This window comes from Microplitis demolitor, chromosome 6, assembly GCF_026212275.2.
Source record: "Microplitis demolitor isolate Queensland-Clemson2020A chromosome 6, iyMicDemo2.1a, whole genome shotgun sequence".
NCBI classification, from domain to species: Eukaryota; Metazoa; Arthropoda; class Insecta; order Hymenoptera; family Braconidae; genus Microplitis; species Microplitis demolitor.
Window position 1 is genome coordinate 2,251,843 of NC_068550.1, and position 17,947 is coordinate 2,269,789.

The 17,947-nt window shown below is 30.5% G+C and overlaps 4 protein-coding genes and 1 long non-coding RNA gene across 8 annotated transcripts; 3 read left to right on the forward strand and 2 right to left on the reverse strand.

Annotated features, from left to right (window-relative positions):
- The first annotated feature begins 1,040 nt into the window (after positions 1-1,040).
- On the forward strand, positions 1,041-2,044 carry LOC103575771 (lipopolysaccharide-induced tumor necrosis factor-alpha factor homolog). Its single transcript, XM_008555698.1, has 3 exons — positions 1,041-1,239; positions 1,618-1,762; positions 1,877-2,044. Exons 1-3 carry the CDS (start codon positions 1,224-1,226, stop codon positions 1,977-1,979), a joined length of 264 nt encoding a protein of 87 aa, XP_008553920.1. The 5' UTR covers positions 1,041-1,223; the 3' UTR covers positions 1,980-2,044.
- A 632-nt stretch (positions 2,045-2,676) lies between these two features.
- Positions 2,677-4,313, forward strand: LOC103575772 (cell death-inducing p53-target protein 1 homolog). The gene is made up of 3 exons (XM_014443299.2): positions 2,677-3,111; positions 3,798-3,945; positions 4,033-4,313. The coding sequence occupies exons 1-3, from the start codon at positions 2,913-2,915 to the stop codon at positions 4,133-4,135; spliced, it is 450 nt and encodes a 149-aa protein (XP_014298785.1). The 5' UTR covers positions 2,677-2,912; the 3' UTR covers positions 4,136-4,313.
- Positions 4,314-5,024: 711 nt separating this feature from the next.
- LOC106693876 (uncharacterized) lies at positions 5,025-5,605 on the reverse strand. Its single transcript, XR_001345279.2, has 3 exons — positions 5,339-5,605; positions 5,171-5,261; positions 5,025-5,107 (listed from the first exon to the last, which is right to left on the reverse strand). It is a non-coding gene; the product is annotated as an uncharacterized LOC106693876 (long non-coding RNA).
- Positions 5,606-5,802: 197 nt separating this feature from the next.
- Positions 5,803-9,070, forward strand: LOC103575773 (histidine--tRNA ligase). 4 transcript variants are annotated; one of them, XM_053740099.1, is made up of 5 exons: positions 5,803-6,090; positions 6,303-6,617; positions 6,955-7,167; positions 7,615-8,338; positions 8,402-9,070. In XM_053740099.1, the coding sequence occupies exons 1-5, from the start codon at positions 5,983-5,985 to the stop codon at positions 8,863-8,865; spliced, it is 1,824 nt and encodes a 607-aa protein (XP_053596074.1). In that variant the 5' UTR covers positions 5,803-5,982; the 3' UTR covers positions 8,866-9,070. The 4 variants fall into 4 exon arrangements, with proteins under 4 accessions (XP_053596074.1, XP_053596077.1, XP_053596078.1 ...); XM_053740102.1 differs by lacking the exon at positions 6,303-6,617 and adding an exon at positions 6,725-6,878 and having other exon boundaries at positions 5,804-6,090; XM_053740103.1 differs by lacking the exon at positions 6,303-6,617 and adding an exon at positions 6,730-6,878 and having other exon boundaries at positions 5,804-6,090.
- A 101-nt stretch (positions 9,071-9,171) lies between these two features.
- On the reverse strand, positions 9,172-17,695 carry LOC103575774 (open rectifier potassium channel protein 1). Its single transcript, XM_008555703.2, has 5 exons — positions 17,264-17,695; positions 14,232-14,408; positions 12,668-13,033; positions 11,982-12,241; positions 9,172-11,881 (listed from the first exon to the last, which is right to left on the reverse strand). The coding sequence occupies exons 1-5, from the start codon at positions 17,403-17,405 to the stop codon at positions 9,458-9,460; spliced, it is 3,369 nt and encodes a 1,122-aa protein (XP_008553925.1). The 5' UTR covers positions 17,406-17,695; the 3' UTR covers positions 9,172-9,457.
- Positions 17,696-17,947: the final 252 nt, after the last annotated feature.

Here is a 17,947-nt window from a genome sequence, read left to right on the forward strand (position 1 = left end):
TATTTTTTTTCCAATACTTAAATTAAAATATTACAATATTAGTGTTTTATAATAATATTTTTCTAATCCAACGGATACTTTTATGCTTGGCATAAAATATATACTGTTTATATATCTATGATATATATATACTTTTTGTGTAAACTGCTAAAATTCTACACACGCCTTCAATATTGTACAAGTATTTTTATTCATTTTATATTACTATAAATAACTATAAAACTGCTTCCTTATACATTATTACATAAATATATAAGTATACTCTTGAAAAAGTATATTTTGATGAATATTTATTCTTTGATAAATATTGTAGTCAATGGATAATATTTTTTTATTACTACGCAATAAACAAAAAATATTTGCCGCACGATTGAAAAATTTAGTGGAAAAAAGTGTTTGAGTGTATTATTATTGTAAAAGTTATATGTCATGAATTACTATTCATATATGTATGTACTGATTTATTTTAATTAAAATATATAAATATATTTTAAATCTTGTGTTTCTTTAATTAGTAAATTAATTTCATTATTCTTACTATTATTTTATTTGGAAAAAAATTGAAAATTTTCTAGAGTAAAGAAACAATCTCAATTTCATGAGTCGAAAAATTTTTGACGGGAAAATTGAAAAATAAAAATTTTTATAAAATTTCTACTCTTATATTTTGTTGATACATAGGATAAAATACAATTTGTAGCCAGTGTACCATTTTTGGACATTTAATACTTTATTTTAAGTAATGAAAAAGTATAAAATGAAATTTCCATTTTTATAGTGGGATAAAAGTATTTTTGAACACAATTCTAAAAATAATTTATGTCGTGTATTTTACAAATTACTTATTTAAATTTTTCCAGTGTCCAAAACTGGTTCTAAAGTGACCAAAAACGGTACCTCTACCTTAGAATACAACTTAATATCGATAAAAATAAATTTTAAATGAAAACTAATAATATTTTTCAAAAATTCGAAGCCGAACCGTAAAAAAAAAAAAAAAAAAAAAATTGTTTAAGTACTAGTATTTTTGTGTACTGCCATCAACTCTACTGTTATAGGACTTACTAATAATAATGATGCATAGTAAGATATAAATAGACGTAGTATTTTATCTGCACCAGTATCCATCAGTTTACTCCTATGATTGCAATTGAGCACGACGTTCTTGTCTACAGTAGATAAATAAATTTTGTAAATTAAAAAATAATTGGGTGTGAGAAAAAATGAATCAACCACCAGGTACACTAAATAATATTATATATTTTTTACTCTATATTTGTGGCTTAAAATAACAACAAGCAGTTTTCAGTTATATTTCTCCCAAAAAACTTTAACAGCTTCGATAATTTTTTTTTCTTTTCGCGATAACGTGATAATTAATGTAGTAATTTAGACGAACTAATGCTTTAATTATTCATACGTTGGTCTTTTATAGCCCGAACTAGAATAAATTTCGTGTGCAGAGAAGGGTTTTACTGACGCCTAAATGTATTTTTGAATGCGCGGGCCTGTTTTGATAGTTCGCATTCGAACTGGGAATGTACTTAATTATTTAAATAATCAAATTCAATATAAGTTCATTTACTTTATAATTAATAATTATATTTATTTATCTAGGTGTTACCGTGGTGCAGAGTTTCAACTATGGCCCTGAAACCGCGAGAGTCAATTGTCCTCATTGTCATGCAGATATTTCGACGAGAGTCGAAACTCAAGCAAATGTTAAAACTCATATTATTGCATTACTACTTTGCCTTTTTCAGTATGATTATTTTTTTATAAATATATTTCTTATAAATTAAAACCTAATTTCGTTTAAAATTTTATTTTCCATTGGAAACACTTTTCAAATGAACTAATTTTGGTTTTTTTTTAGATGCTGGATTTGTATTCCATGTCTTTATTGTACAGACAAGTGTTTAGTCAAGAAACATTACTGCCCGTCATGCGAACAATATCTTGGATCCTGTGAAAATTAAATTATTTATTTTTTCAATCAATATATATTTTAAAAACACGCAGATAATTAAATTTTACTTCAATTGTGAGTGAAACTGGGTCAGGATTAATAACTATCCTTCTGATTTCAAGTATTGTTGAGTTATGGAGTAAAAAATACTTAATTTCGAGTAATTTTTAAATAAAAAATGAAACAAAAGGTTTTAGTTTTTATTCTTTACGTCTTTTTTTTATTTACGGCCCAGTTTTACTCCAAATTTCAGAATAAATTTTTGAAAACAATTTTCTCGCTAAAAACATGCAAGCCAAATTTTTTTTAAAAAAGAAAGTTTCAAAAATTAACGTCAGATTCTTTAAAACCAAAAAATGTTAAATTTTATTTTTATACACGATAAAAATATTTAATATTTATTAATTTAAAATTTATAATATGGTTAAAAAAATTGAACGTCACGCACGGTGTATTTGACTTGAATACATAATAAAATATAATACAATTATATACGCCCACAATTAATTAAATAGATCACGTGATGGCCATAAATTATTATACGACGTAAGTCGTGTTAACACACTTGTTTACTCATTTAAAATTATAAAATAAAAAGCTTAATAAAATAAAATCGCTCATTGAATTTAAATAAATTATTGCCTGCATATTATTTCCTGATTAACTCCTCCGAACGTACATATTTTTTAGCCATTGTATCTTGGGGACCACGAACGAGATAAGTGATAACTCCAATAAGTGCAACAATATATAAATAGATTGATGACATACTATTGCCAGTACCCAAGTGCATCAGTTTACTTCTAATTGTGATCGAGGACGCACGTTCAAACCTGCAGTTGTAAAGTTTAACAATAAGTAGTTTTAACAAAAACAAAAATAAAATACAAGAAGTTTATATTTATTTTCATAAATTTAAATATAATATATTAGTGAATATAAAATGAGTAATCAAGAAGAACATATTCATGGACAAGATTATCAACCGCCACAAGCAGGATTTACTAAGCAACCACTTTATCCAAATCTTCCTCCCCAAATCGATACGAAACCACCTTATCCGTCTAGTCAACCAACGGCGCCAGAAATTCCTCTGCCTCCTCCTTATACTGCAGAAGCTCAACCCCCTCAACAACAACCTGGTAATTTTTTTTTTTTTTTATTTAATAGAGAAACTCAATAAAAGTATAATTTACTTTCTTTTCAATTTTTTAATTTGCTTTGAATTTCTGGGACTTGTGAGTTCAGTAGATTTTAAAGAATAGAAATTATTGCATATTGTTTTGTGGTCTAACGTAGAAATTTTTCGATACAATATGTCATTAGTAAGGAGTGTCTGATCAAAGGAGATACTTCCGCGTAATATTTTTTTATCTTGTGTCACGGTTCGATTACATAATTTTATGTTTCCAACCGTAGAAAAGATAGTTTCTCTTATCAATATTATACTTCAAAGATTTGCTTCCATAATCTATATTTGCTCAATTTTTTTCTTATTTTTTCTAAATTCGTCAGTGGAAATATTTTGTTTCGAACTGACATTCCTCAAGTACGCGAGTAAGTTCCAAAAATAACATTGTTTCAAAAATATATATATATATATATATATATATATATATATATATATATGTATTTTTTTGAGCGATTTCCTTGAATGACTTTAAGGATGAGCTAAATCGGTTTATTGATTTAAAAATAAAGGCTACTTAAAATTATTGATAAAAAAGAAAAATATATAATTTTAATTATGGACCTTGGTTCTTAATTTATTAAATTAGTAAATTACGATACATTTATATATTACTAATAAATATAACAATTTTTACAGTTGTCACTTTAATACAACCGAGCATCAATTATGGCTCTCAAGCAATGACTATAATTTGTCCTCATTGCCATGCAAATATAACAACTAAAGTTGAAACTGAAGCGAACTTGAAAACGCATATTGTTGCATTACTGCTTTGTCTATTTCAGTATGAATATTATTTATCATTTTTGTTTATTGTTAATCATACTTTTTATTTATCGACAGTTATTTTAAAAATAAATTAATTTTTTAGATGCTGGTTTTGTGCTCCATGCGTCTATTGTATAGACGGCTGCTTGGTGAAGAAGCATTACTGTCCTTCATGCGAACAATATCTCGGAAGTTGTGAAAATTAATTTAAATATTTTATTTATCTTCAATTTTGTTTTGTTTTCCTTTTTCCGGCCGCTTAATTTACCTGAATCTATGATGATTACGTTGTAATGTATGTAAATATATTAGCTAGAACTCCATAAAAGAATTTTATTAACGATAAATATTTAAAAACAAAATGCCACTTATTTGTACATAAAGTTTAAATATATTTAATTTTTAATTATTGGTCATATGGAGATTTTAATTATTATTACAAAGTGATAATTTCAAAAAGATATTAAGATCATTTTTTTAATGATGAATGCTAGTAAATAATAATCAAAATCAAAATAAGTAATATGGGGAAAATAGTCAATAAACAGGAATATTTAAATTAGCAGTTTCAAATTTATCCGCGGCGGGGCGCAACGCTGTAAAAGTTTTCCGAGTCAGAGACATGAAGCAGATCTGTGATAACCCAATTCAGTGCATGATCTAGTGATTATGCCCGTCCGTGTTACTCAATTACTCAAAACGTCTTTGATGGAGAATATTTATGAAATAAAATTTTTGTGCTGTCAAAAAAATAAAATAGATTCAATTTTCCGATTGTATTTATAATAAATATTTGACATCAATAAATTTTTTTGAATGATTTTCCCTGATACTCTATTAGCTCATTATCTATATATACTACACTGATAGAAGTATTTGTTTTAGACAGTTTTGATTCTCATTTGGTTGACACAAGTATTTGTATGCCTCAAATATAGGTCATGATGGCGTGAATATAGCAGACATCAGACAACTTAAAACTTAGTTAAAATTGCATATATATTTAGTAAAATAATTAGATATTATTAATGTAATTCATTCTTGGCCATAACTCTAGTTATATTTCCTATCATTCGAAGAAGCCATTTATGGTGACTATTATGAAATATTGATTCGGCAAATAACTTCATTCGGTGTAAATGTACTGTGACCATTTTTTTTCTTTTCTCTCACTTTGCCTATGAAATACAATTTCATTTAATGGAGTGCTTTTTTATTACTTATGGAGCAAAAAAACTTACGCTTTCTTATGAATTCATGGTGGCTGTGAAGAAGCCATTTATCATTTGTGGGTATCATCTCCATTTATTTCACCTTTTCCTTCAAATGTAGCTGAAAAAAATAATTTTGATAAAATACCTCTATTGTAATAGCAGTCACAACTTTACAGGTTTTATTGCTTCTATTACACTGCAAATAGCTCCATATATATTTGTATGTTGTATGATCTCCGTAAACTGATAACTTTCTTTTTTATTTGATTATTTTGATTCTTTATCGAAGAAGCTATTTAAGCAGGACGTTCTTTTAGTGAGTATCAATATTATCGCGATCAGCTGGTTGTTAGCTGCATCTCGGATCTCCTCTATCTCTGTAAATTAATTACTGCTTTTTTTGTTTTTAGTGACAGTAGACTCTGATATTTCTGTCTTGATTAGGTCTATGTAATTATTATTACTAAGTGATAAAAAAATTTGAAATTCAAGAGGCTGAAGTCTCACGCCATCAATCGCTCGACCACGATTACTAGTTGTAATAAACCGCCATTTTGAATTAGACCACACCGACATCTTCTGTCTTCTTTTGACACCTCCAGTATTTTATCAATTTTTATCAAGACCACCAGACTCCAGTCCAATAGATGTCAATACCTGCTTATTATTTTACCCATTCCCCAGACCAGATCTTTTCTTTCACATTTTTCTCTGAAATTTATCCAAAACCAACACAAATACAACACACACACGCACCCACACAAATATTTAAATCGTAGTAATTGATAATTGGTCCTGGTTGTGGCATGACATCACAGTAACACATCAAGCAAAACCACATGGTCCACACTATGGATGACGAAACTCACATGGACTTGCAGGATCAAATTAAGCAACAGGGCGATCTTGTTAGAAAATTAAAATCCGCAAAAGCAGACAGTACTCAGGTAAATGTTATTTTCCATCCTCTCGAAATTTTTCTCTGACAACATATGGCCTCCACATTTCATCATAATTTAAAATCCCAACCGAACAATCATACAGCTAAACAGTTGTCTGTCAATGTATAAAAATTTATCAATGATTTTATAAAATAAAATATATCAAGTCTTATTTAAGTTACAAAATAATTATGTCATTTAAAAAATTTATTTCCCAGGGGTCCGGAAATTTAAATTTAAATTCCAAACTCAATGATATTAATTTAAAATTATCTAGAGTAAGTTTCATTGGTGGTTGGTCTCCTTGTAATCAAGATATTAAATTATTTAATAAATTTAATTCATTATTTACTAACAATAATAATACTGATTGCTGGCTGCATATTAAACGTTGGCTTGTCAACATAAAAAGTTACTCAGCCGCAGAATGTTCAAAATTTCCTATAGTCAATGACACTAATGATTCTCTGATAGAATTAGCCATCAGTATTTGCTCAGATGTCATCACTTCTGATGGTCATCTTGACCAGAAGGTGAGGCAGTAGCTATAAATGTCACTGCCACAGATTTAAATAAATATTTAGCCCTAGATTTAAAAAAAATCCATGGCAGTGACATTAATTGATATCTCTACTGTCAGTTTAGTTTAAAAAATCAACTGAAGTGGATGTTTTATCTTTGATTCTGGTTAAAATATGTTGATCCGTCATCTTGGTACCATGTTACGGTTTAAATATCTATTGAACGTCATCAATAACGCTCATAAATGTCTCTACTCTGTTACTGTTGAACAGGTAGGAGCATTAAATACTTTCTTTTTATCACCAGCAAGACTATTACTGACTTAATAAATTTATTTTAATTGTTTAGATCAATGAGGAAGTTGCCAAGTTGCTGGAGCTCAAAGCAAAGCTCGGAGATGGAGATGCTGGCCCGCAAAAATTCATACTCAAGACACCCAAGGGCACGAGGGACTATGGTCCAGAGCAAATGGCTTTGAGGCTGGGGGTTTTAGATAAAATCGTTGATGTATTCAAGCGTCATGGTGCTGAGACTATCGACACTCCGATATTTGAACTAAAAGTATGGCTTATTATTATTATTTTTCATAGATTCATTTACGCTGAGTATCAGAGTGCTGATGAAAGTCATTTCTGCTCTAGTTCTTAAGATATTTTATGATAAAAGTATTAAAGTAAAGTTTTGTTGCTGGGTTTTGGAGATCGAGACCAAGACGTGATTTAAAATCAAGTAGATTTTAATGTTGATAATTAAAAATGTGGAGATTGATCAGTTTCTTAAAGTCTAGTATCTTAAAAAGGTCATCTATGCTTGAGGTTACTTCAATATTATTACCAGTCAAATAATTTATTTTTTTATTAAAAGGCAAAGATTAAAATTTAATTTTTTAAATTTTAATTTCTTTTTTTTTTTTTTTTGATGTAATAAAAATTTTCCAGACTCAGAAATATTCAGCGTAAAAAAATTGATAAAAAAAGAGAAATATTTTTAAATAAAAAAAAATTCTAGGAAGTACTGACAGGCAAATACGGCGAAGATTCAAAATTAATATACGATTTAAAAGATCAAGGCGGTGAAATTTTAGCCTTAAGATATGACCTGACGGTACCATTTGCTCGTTACTTAGCGATGAGTAAAATAACAAACATTAAAAGATATCACATTGCTAAAGTATACCGCCGTGACAACCCGGCAATGACCAAAGGACGTTATCGTGAATTTTATCAGTGTGATTTTGACATTGCCGGTCAATATGACCCGATGTTGCCAGACGCCGAGTGTGTAAGAATAGTCTCCGAGGCGCTCACTGCTCTAGACATTGGAGCCTTTGTCATAAAATTGAATCACCGGTGTCTTTTAGATGGGATTTTCGCAGCCTGCGGTGTGCCCGCTGATAAATTCCGTACGATATGCTCGTCGGTTGATAAACTGGACAAGAGTCCGTGGGAAGACGTCCGCAAGGAGATGATTGAGGAGAAGCAACTGGACGGGGATATTGCTGACAAAATTGGCGGATATGTTTCTAAACGTGGAGATGCTAAACTTATTGAGGAGCTTCGGCAGGATGAGCTTTTAATTAAGCAACCAGCTGCTAAGCAGGGTCTCGATGCTATGGAACTGTTGCTTAAATACTGCGATCTATTTAAAGTTTCTGATAAAGTTGTCTTTGACTTGAGTTTAGCACGTGGACTAGATTATTATACTGGAGTTATTTACGAAGCTGTTTTAACTGGTGCGTTTATTAAAATAAATTTTATATTTTTGTAAATTTATTAATTATTAATTTTAATTGCAGACAGTGAAGTAGGAAGTGTAGCAGGTGGTGGCCGTTACGACAATCTCGTGGGCATGTTCGACGCGAAAAAGAAAAACGTACCTTGTGTCGGAGTTTCTTTGGGCGTCGAAAGAATATTCAGTGTCCTAGAGAACCGTTTAGCTGAGCAGGGACAGAAAACCCGAACCACCCAGGTCCAGGTCTTTGTGGCAGCAGCTCAGAAAAATTTACACGAAGAGCGAATGCGCATTATCGTCGAGCTCTGGGACGCGGGAATTAATGCCGAGCAGTCGTACAAAAAAAGCCCGAAGATCCTGGCCCAGCTCCAGCACTGCGAAGACAATGGCATACCCTTGGCTATTATTATCGGGGAGAAAGAGCTAGCACGTGGTGAAGTTACGCTCAGAGAAGTCGACACCAGAGCTGAGCATTCCGTTCCTCGTGCAAATCTCGTCCAGGAGATTAAAAAGCATCTAGCTAAATAACTTTTCTACAAAAAAATTTTTCATGCATTTTTTTTTTTAAATAATTTTTTACAATAGAATAAAAATTAATCGGGGCACTAGAATAAAATGGAACTAGAAAATTTATTACTAACATAATTTATTTTGTCACAAACTTTTTAAAAATAAAAAGCTGCCGCAAAAATTATAATTAATTTTCTTAATTAAAATAATCATTTTGATTGAATTTGAGTCTCGATAATTATTTATAAATTTAATCTTGACATATAATTATTGTCACGTCTTTTTTATTTGTAATTTAAATAAGTAAATTAACTAGTTTATTAAATTAGATAAATTATTTACAAGAAGTTTATACTCATGGCACAATAAGTGACCTTTTGATTATATAAATTAATAATTAACTATTTAAAACTAGGTGCTTAATAAAAGACAACAGCCAGCTGAGTCAAAAGTATAACAATTTACAATTAATACATTATCTATCACAGAATTTAAATCCTCAGACAATTATTATTGTCTTTGTCTTTATCAATCTTCATCTTCATCTCGCCTGCATCTTAATCTATAAATCTTAATAAATAATTAAAAATTACAATTAATCAGTTCAAATTTAAGTTGAAGATTCACGCGGACTATCACCAAGACCAGTCGGTACTTTAGTTTGTTCATGGGAGCTTGAAGATTCGTCCCGTAAATTGTCATTAAGTTGTTTCGACGCCTTGCTGTATCTCAAAAATGGATCCTCGCTGGGCCTGTCAATCTTATCGTCAATAAGGGACTTGTAAGAATCAATAGAAACTCTCGGCTTATCTGAATTTTTTATACTTTCGCTGCTCGAGTCTCTAGAGCTGCATTCAGAAACTGTTGATACTTTTCTACCCACGTCACGTCTTACGTCCGTCCAATTACTTATTGACGGATTTGATATATGTATCGAATCAATTTCTCTCGATATGTTATCCATTATCCCTGACACAAATTTACTATCAGACTTAATGCCTGTACCTGTGCCAGTCGTAGCACACGCGCTGGCATTCTCACGGTCTATTTTATCATCATTTATTTTATTATTATCATTGCCAGGTATTACAACAATTGTAGGATCACTTGACGTTGATCCATCGGTTAAATCCCGTGTCAATGGCACCGTTTTTATATTTTTAACTTCCATTAATCCTTGAGATACATTACGGCTCTGTAGATCCTCACTAGTTGCCGCTAATTCCGGACTCTCCATGTCAATGACAAAAGGATTTGTGTAAGTAGTCCGGGATTCAACTTGACTGTTGGAGAAAGGATTATTCAGAGCGGACAGAGCTCTCAGGAATGGTCTGCGCGTGGGCGCACTGCTTTGCTTGCTGTCGGTGGTCTTGCCGCGATTTTCGTGACTCGGCGAGACGATTGTCACAGTCTTTTGGGTGGAAAATTTATTCGAAGGGTCTCTGGGTCCGAAGGTCGTTGTCTTGACCGCTGGATCTAGAGCTAAAGGACTTATTGAGTTGTTTCTGTCGGTAGCGGTTTGGCTGCGGTCTGAATTAACGTCACTGAGACTGAAAGCGCGGACACGTCGCTGATTAAGCTGCCTTTGGAGTATTCCTGCGCGCCAACGCGAAGACAATCCTTTGGCAGCTGGTACTTGTGAGTCTGCACCAGGAATGTTTGAGTTGTGAAGCGACAGCCGATGAGCGGGAGTGCTGACAGGTGAAGAAACTCCAGGAGCGCCTTCCATTGATACCAGAGGCTCTTTTGAGCCTTCGAAGGTGAAGTTTGCGCTGTAAGCCGGCGGTGGGCTCGAAGAATCTTTTCTCAGGTTTGAAAGATACGGCGAAGCTTGGGGTGTTGTTCCTAGAGGCGTTACGACAGGTCGCAATGAAAATCTTCTATTTCTAGGTTTCGCCGGCGCTAAACTATTTTTTCTTTGATAAAGAGGCGATGAATTTTCTACTGTTCTCAGAGAGAATCTTCTCGCAGCAGCTCCCGTGACGGTGTTCTGATTACTCTGAGGCACGGAGGAAGACTCAGTCGGCGGGGCGAAGAGCGTAAAGAGACTCGGCAGCTTTGGCGGAGTCAGTGAAGCCGTTCCCATTTTTCTCTGCGGCTTCTTAATAAATTCATCAGGGACTGCGCCCACGTGAGAGTGTAGCGCAGTCAAAGCACGTATAAAGTCCGCAAGTGTCGTTTCTTCAAGCAGACTACTACCCTCTAGACTTGTCGACAAGTCCGCGGCACCGGTGTGTGTAAAGTACGTCGATCTGTCGGTATAACCCGTTACATTTGACAGGTAATCGTCATCATTACTCTCCAAATCCCCTACCGAAACGGAGTTACGTGTCCTTCCGTCTTTTTTAGTCGACAGCTGCTTGATCCAGCGTGGCAGCGGCACACTCTTTGGCAAATTCAACGGGAATAATGATTTACACTCTTTGTCTTTACCACTATCTCTGTCTTTACTCAAGGAAGCGCCATTTTTACGCGCTTTCATTATCTCCTGAATTTTTCTTGACGCCGCTGGACCAGACCAAGTCCACTCCTGATTACTTTGAACCCCAGGTTCGAATGACGGGTCCAGTCTCACTTCACTGGTCGCCCGCGAACGCGGTTTTCTACTCCATGGAATTCTGTCACCTCCCAATTTCCAACTGGACTCAGTAGCGTTTCGCTCGCCCGAAAGTATTTCCTTGTCGCTGAAGCCCTGGACTCCCCTGGGGTCCATGTCTATCTGCTCGTCGTCATCCGGTGGCGGCGGTATATATCCCAGTATATTTACAAGACGGGCGAGCATTTCTGCGGGCTGTACCATCGCGTGAGTCGCAAATGTTGCGTTTTTATCAATACGCTGCAAGTCAGTCTCGGAAACGACCCGCGCTACTGTTCTCTCCATCGGCACGACCTCGCTGTTGGCACGACGACGTGGATGGGGCGGCGTTATAGGCTCCAGGCCTCCATACACCAGCTGTCGGAGGTCCGGAAAACTGTTACTGCGCATCAAGGTCGCTGGTGGTGTATCATAATCATCGTCATCCATATAAATTCTCTGTAAATAATATAAATAATAAATAAATATATAAATACATGGTTATTATGGTGATTGTATGTCACTTATGGGTAATAATTAAGTTAATAAATGAGTTTACCTTGACTTTAGACAGCTGTAACTCGTTAAAAATTCTTCTGAGGTAATTGATGTCCCGTGTAAGTTGATTAAATACTTTATTCTGTGTATGCTTTATATTCATAGCAAGTTTATGCTCAAGTTGGGTTATTTTTTTGCTCTTAAATCCCCGTGTTATGAAGGTCATTATCATCACGATGTAACCAAGTCCGAAGGAAATCCAGATTATCAGAAATGCCTTGTACGTACCGACAAAAAAATTACCTCCAGGAGAATTTTGACCTGTGGTAAATAAATAAATAAATTATATACATTTATATTTATTTATTTATGATTGCTGATGTTGATGTTGATGCTTTTATTGTTAAATTTATTATAATAGTGAGAAGTGATATATGTAATGAGGTAGATTATTGTAGTTATATATATTATTGTTAAGAGTTGCAATCATGAGCATTTATATTGTGTGATTCATATGGTTGACACGAATACAAATAGCTCATGTGATGTTACTTCTGCTGATGCTAGTGCTAACCGAGCATCAAGCTCTTATATTTACATTAATATATTTATTACACTTACCTCGCGTTCCCTTTTGTTATAATTTTTTAAACGAAAGCGTAAATAAATCATTTTATTTGTTAGTATGATTTATGAAATTATTCATATATATTTTAAATAAAATATTTTTGAATGTCAGATAATTACCGGCAACTAAATCGCCGAACCCGATGGTCGTCAGGGTGACAAATGCATAGTAAACTGATTGGTCGTATGTCCATTCTTCGACGTAGGAAAATATAAATGCGGGAAAAAATATAAATATCACAAAACCGGGCACTAGGTACATTAAAATTTGAAAAAAGAATGTGAATTTCTTCGTCTCTTTGGGTTTTTTTTGACAATCGTCCTCTTGTTTGTATGACTTGTAATTACGGTGGGCTTTTATAAATACGCTGGAAAAAAAATCTCCGAGATTTGCCAATAAAATTCCGTTTATTGGGATTCCAATTATTGCGTAGAATATCATGACGATTCGACTTGATAATTTTGTCGGTGCCAAATTTCCGTAACCTGAAAATATAATTTTTTATTTATTAATTTTTGAATTTTTAAAAAATTTTTGCTCCAGTTTATAGAAAAAAATTTTTTTTTCAAACTGAAGAAAAAATCCTACAATTCTTTTAACATTTTCTTTAACTTTTTTTTTATTGAAGCGAAAAAAATTTGCTATGATAAATTTGATAGAAGATTTTAGCAGCGAATTTAAAGCTATCGAGAGTGCCACCAAAATAGTTGAGGTTCTCTGGGTGTCTATTATCGTAAGCAAAAGTTTAAATTTAGGACAGTATTGTACGTATTGTTTTCCCGTAATTGCTGTTGCTTTAGCAATTTTATCTCTCACAAAAATTACCTTGGAAGTTGAATATACATATTTAGTATTTATTTATTTAGTCAAAAACATTTTTTTCATACAAAACTACTGACCGCTGGCGCATTCTTAAAATATATGAAGATTTTTAAATAATTTTCATATCTTTAATGTCTCATCTGAAGTTTTCAAATAAAAATTCAAAGATTTTTCCCGTACTGATAATTTTCCACGAGTCATCTTTTTTCTTTATCATTTTATCAAATAACTGCAAGCTGATTCATAAATTTAAATTTAAATTTACTAAGCAAACTTTTAATGAAATTTATCAAAATTCTACATATTTTTTTTTCAATGCATATTTTAATTAATTCAAAAAAAATCAATTTTTGAAATTCAATCTCAGTTTCAATCTTCTCTAATCTAAAAAAATTTAATTAATGATATTTTACCCTTACTTAAAAAAGAAAAATTATAGAAAATATATAAAAAATGTATTTACATTTATAACATAACAATTGTATTAAATTAGCATTGACCAACTTATTTTTAAAAAATTACCAACAAATATTTTTTTTTCGAGGTCTACTTTACAACCTTGTCTCAATAATCCAAAAAAATAAACTAATTTGTCTGTAATCAGATAATCCATAAAATTTATAAAAAATATAAGTTTAAACATTACATTTTCAATAAACTAGATAACTCTGCGTGACTAAATCTTTTAATATAAATTTTTTTCATTAAAACTAATTAACTGATAGCACTAATAATAGACAAAAAAAAATCAAGTTGTCATTGATAAATATCAATTTTATTTTTATTTGTAATCTAGACCATTAATTTTTTTATTAAAAAAAAAAATAATAATAATAATAATAAATGAATAAAATAACTTACCGATAGTACTGACAACAGTGTATGAAAAATAAAACGTATTATAAAAATCCCATTTAAGCGGATCCTCTTCACCTTCAGAATAATTTTTAACCGACTTGCCGCAGTACTGCGATAACTTTTCAAATATTTCATGCTGATCTTCTTTCGTATGAGGTAGATAATGTTCATGCAACAATTCTGTAATTCAAAAAAAAAATATATATGTATATATTTTTGAAAATTTTAAATAAATTAAATACAAGGATAAGAATGAGGACGAGGAAGAGGAAGAGGAAGACTTTCATAAAAGATTACCGGTCCTTGATATAATGAACGCGAAAGCGATCTCTCATACGTTTATTGTCTCGACAATTGGCTTCAATTATCTTATCAACCGATACTTGTTAGTTATATTTTACGTTTTGTTCCTTACTGAGTACTCAGTACTTGATGTCTACACGCAATAACAAATTCAAATAGCGAACATTCAAATGATAATAATAATAACAATAAAGAGTAAATAGAGGGATGAAAATTTTTAATTTTTTAGTTGCTTTTGAATGGATAATTGGTAATAATTTAAATTATTGTCAATTTTATTTACGAATCATCTTTTAAATTTAATCACCGCGTTATATATGTATATAAATCAAGTCAATTGAACTTGAATCAATCTAAAAGTGTCTTCACTTTGATAAAAGTAACATTAGTGATGACCTTTTATTAAAAAAATTTTATTTTATTGAATTATCGTATTTATTTTATTGCGCAATCGAATTTATATTTAAATATTTGTTATTAATATGTTATCTAGAATTTTTTTTTATGATGATGAAAATTATTCGAATTAATGACAGTAGTGTGGCGTTGGAATATTTATTTTTAAAATTGTTAAAATCAATGGACTTGAACTCGGGTTCATTGAGTTTTGTTTTTTAACTGTTTAGATAAGACATTAACAGTGATTTGATTTTTTTTTTTTTTTTTAAGTACATTGTTTGGTTTTTTTTTTTTTTTGGGAGAAAAATACTGATGAAATAACAAGTTAATTAGAGTTCTTAAATTATTTTTTTTTGTTTTATCAAGTGATAATTTCATTACGACGATTCGAGATCAATGAGAGCAATAAATTGTTATTTTTATTTTTAAATTGTTTTTTTAAATTTTATTTTTGTTTTAAGATAAATGAAGTTTTATTTATGAAAATTTTACTGAACAATAACTTACACAATAAAAATTTAATTTTTTGAAAAATACAATTTCAAGTGACAAAAAAATTATTTTTTAATTTTTAACAGAAATTTTGAATATTATATTAAATTATTATTTTGACAATAGATTAACAGTAAAAAAAATGTATTTTTATATTTTTATATTTTTTATTGGTATTTTTTAAACTGTCAGAGATAATAAAATATTTATAAATATTTTTTTTGGGTAATGATTTAATTGTCGGCGAATTTGATTCATAATTAAAAGTAATCTTTTTTTGTAAACATGATATTTAACGATATCATCAATCAAAGATTATTGAGTTAATTATATTACATACATATATTTTTTATTTATCATTATTACTAATGGATTACAATTCATATATTTTCATAAATTTTCCATAAACTTTATGTCAATGAAAATTAATATTTAAAATTTTTGACAATAAAATTTTCATTTCTCGTTTTCGAAACTTGTATCCTTGATAACTTTCAAACCACAAGATATATGAAAAATTTCAAATCTACATTTTCTATTCCAAATTAAATTTACTACAACTTTGATCTGAATAAATTTCCCCATAAATTTGATATTTACTGAGATATTTTTCCTTGAAGATGTTTCATATTTTTACCCAAAAACTACTGAATAAATTTAAAAAAAAACAATCGTTACACATAAATTGCTTATTAAAAAATAATTATGTACTATATTTTTTAAATTACATCAATGAATAATGTATGACAATTACATAACAATAATAAATAAATAAATTTAAATAACTCAAAAATAAAGGATTAACTTTTTCGATTTAAAATAAAAGTAAATATTAATTTATATAAAAAAAAAATAAAGTAAAAACAATTACATAGAAAGCAAGTGTCACTGATTAAAAATAATCCGTAAAACCACAACAATTTATTTCCAAGAGATCTCTACACAATTAAACTTCCCAACGAAACTTTAATAAAATGATCGAATGAATGAATGAATGAATGAAGACAATGAAAAATTCATACTTCGTAGTAGCAAATCACTCGACACTGGATACTTGATATATTAATATTAAGTTAATAATTAAAAGTAATTATTTCTATGAACTATAAAGTTGATTAGGCCCTTGGATCGAGTATAACAATAAATAAAGACACATGGCATTGTGTAAACCGTGGATGGACAAAGCCTTCTCCAACCGCAATAATCCGGCACTCCTTTGCATACAAAAATCCTAACGTTATTATCCATCTCATTTACAGACACACACATAAATATATAAATCCATACATACATACAAATATACAGTACACAGTACATATTACTCAGTACAAATGTTCCTACTTAAATAAAGAAAAGATACTTAAATCTTAAGTATCGTACTTAGAAACTTAAAAGATAAATGGATATTTAAGCTGTCATCAATTAACTTTAGCATAAAACCATTAAAATCATTTCAAAAAAAAATTACCGGAATTTAAATCATTAAACCCCACTGATGTACTAGACTAATTGCTTCGATAACTGATTACACTATCTTGTCACTTAAAATTTTATCAACACACAAAATCAGCCTAGTGTTAAGCAATCAGAGTAACAAAAAAAAATAATAATAAATAATATTTTTTTCTAGATGATTCTTGATTTGAATAAAAATTTTGAACTGTCAGCCGCTAAATCAAATAAAATAACTGGGAATTTTCTTGCTGTCATTAATTATTTAAGAGGAATGATAATTATTTTTGTGATTGATGATCTAAATAAAATTTTTGAATTAATGATTGATTTTTGATGTATAATTGAATTTTAAATGAATGATTAAATAAAAGTAATAAAAAATTTACCATTAATTTCAATTCGTTCTCGTCGAGCTTTTTGCGTTTTTTCAATTTCATCTCCACTCTCAAGATAGTAAAATATTCCGGTACCAAAAAGGAGATAAGCGAAGAACATCATCAGTAAAGCCATCCATTGCTTCTTTGACATTTTTAATTTTATAATTTATAATATAAATAATAAACAAACACAACACACTATATACACAATCACACCTAAAATTACAACAGTCGTCACGAAGTCATTTTTAAAAATTTATTTATTTAATATTTTATATTAATTAGTAATTAATTAAAAGATCTTTGTGTGTTAACACAATTAGTTAAACTTTTATACGTGCTATGTATATATGTACGTGTAACAAGTGTTAAATACATGTATATATATATTTATATATATATATATGTGTGTACAAACGTCGAGTGATTCGAATCCACGACTAGACAGCGTGCGTGGATCTTTAGTTAAGCCGGCGTACTCTCTTTTAACGTTTCCGCCCCCCCAGTCATATCTCCCGCCACTCGGTTTTGAAATTTTTAAATTTACCCCCTCCCTTTAGAAGCGCGCGCGCATGCTGGCCCTTGAAAAAATGTTTTTATTAATTAATTAAAGATTAAATTAATTGAATGGTTATTGAAAATAAAGTAATTAGTGATTACTAAGTACATTAATTAATTAAAATGTGTAGTAAA

Coding starts and splice junctions, on each gene's coding strand:
- LOC103575771 (XM_008555698.1), top strand. Junction 1,763..1,876: donor TTACTACTTTGCCTTTTTCA/GTATGATTATTT, acceptor GTTTTTTTTTAG/ATGCTGGATTTGTATTCCAT.
- LOC103575772 (XM_014443299.2), top strand. CDS start 2,913: ATGAGTAATCAAGAAGAACATATTCATGGACAAGATTATCAACCGCCA. Junction 3,112..3,797: donor ACCCCCTCAACAACAACCTG/GTAATTTTTTTT, acceptor CAATTTTTACAG/TTGTCACTTTAATACAACCG. Junction 3,946..4,032: donor TTACTGCTTTGTCTATTTCA/GTATGAATATTA, acceptor TTAATTTTTTAG/ATGCTGGTTTTGTGCTCCAT.
- LOC103575773 (XM_053740099.1), top strand. CDS start 5,983: ATGGTCCACACTATGGATGACGAAACTCACATGGACTTGCAGGATCAA. Junction 6,618..6,954: donor ATGGTCATCTTGACCAGAAG/GTGAGGCAGTAG, acceptor TTAATTGTTTAG/ATCAATGAGGAAGTTGCCAA. Junction 7,168..7,614: donor CTCCGATATTTGAACTAAAA/GTATGGCTTATT, acceptor AAAAAATTCTAG/GAAGTACTGACAGGCAAATA.
- LOC103575774 (XM_008555703.2), bottom strand. CDS start 17,405: ATGTCAAAGAAGCAATGGATGGCTTTACTGATGATGTTCTTCGCTTAT. Junction 12,242..12,667: donor GTTCGGCGATTTAGTTGCCG/GTAATTATCTGA, acceptor TATTTACCACAG/GTCAAAATTCTCCTGGAGGT. Junction 11,882..11,981: donor TACAGCTGTCTAAAGTCAAG/GTAAACTCATTT, acceptor TATTATTTACAG/AGAATTTATATGGATGACGA.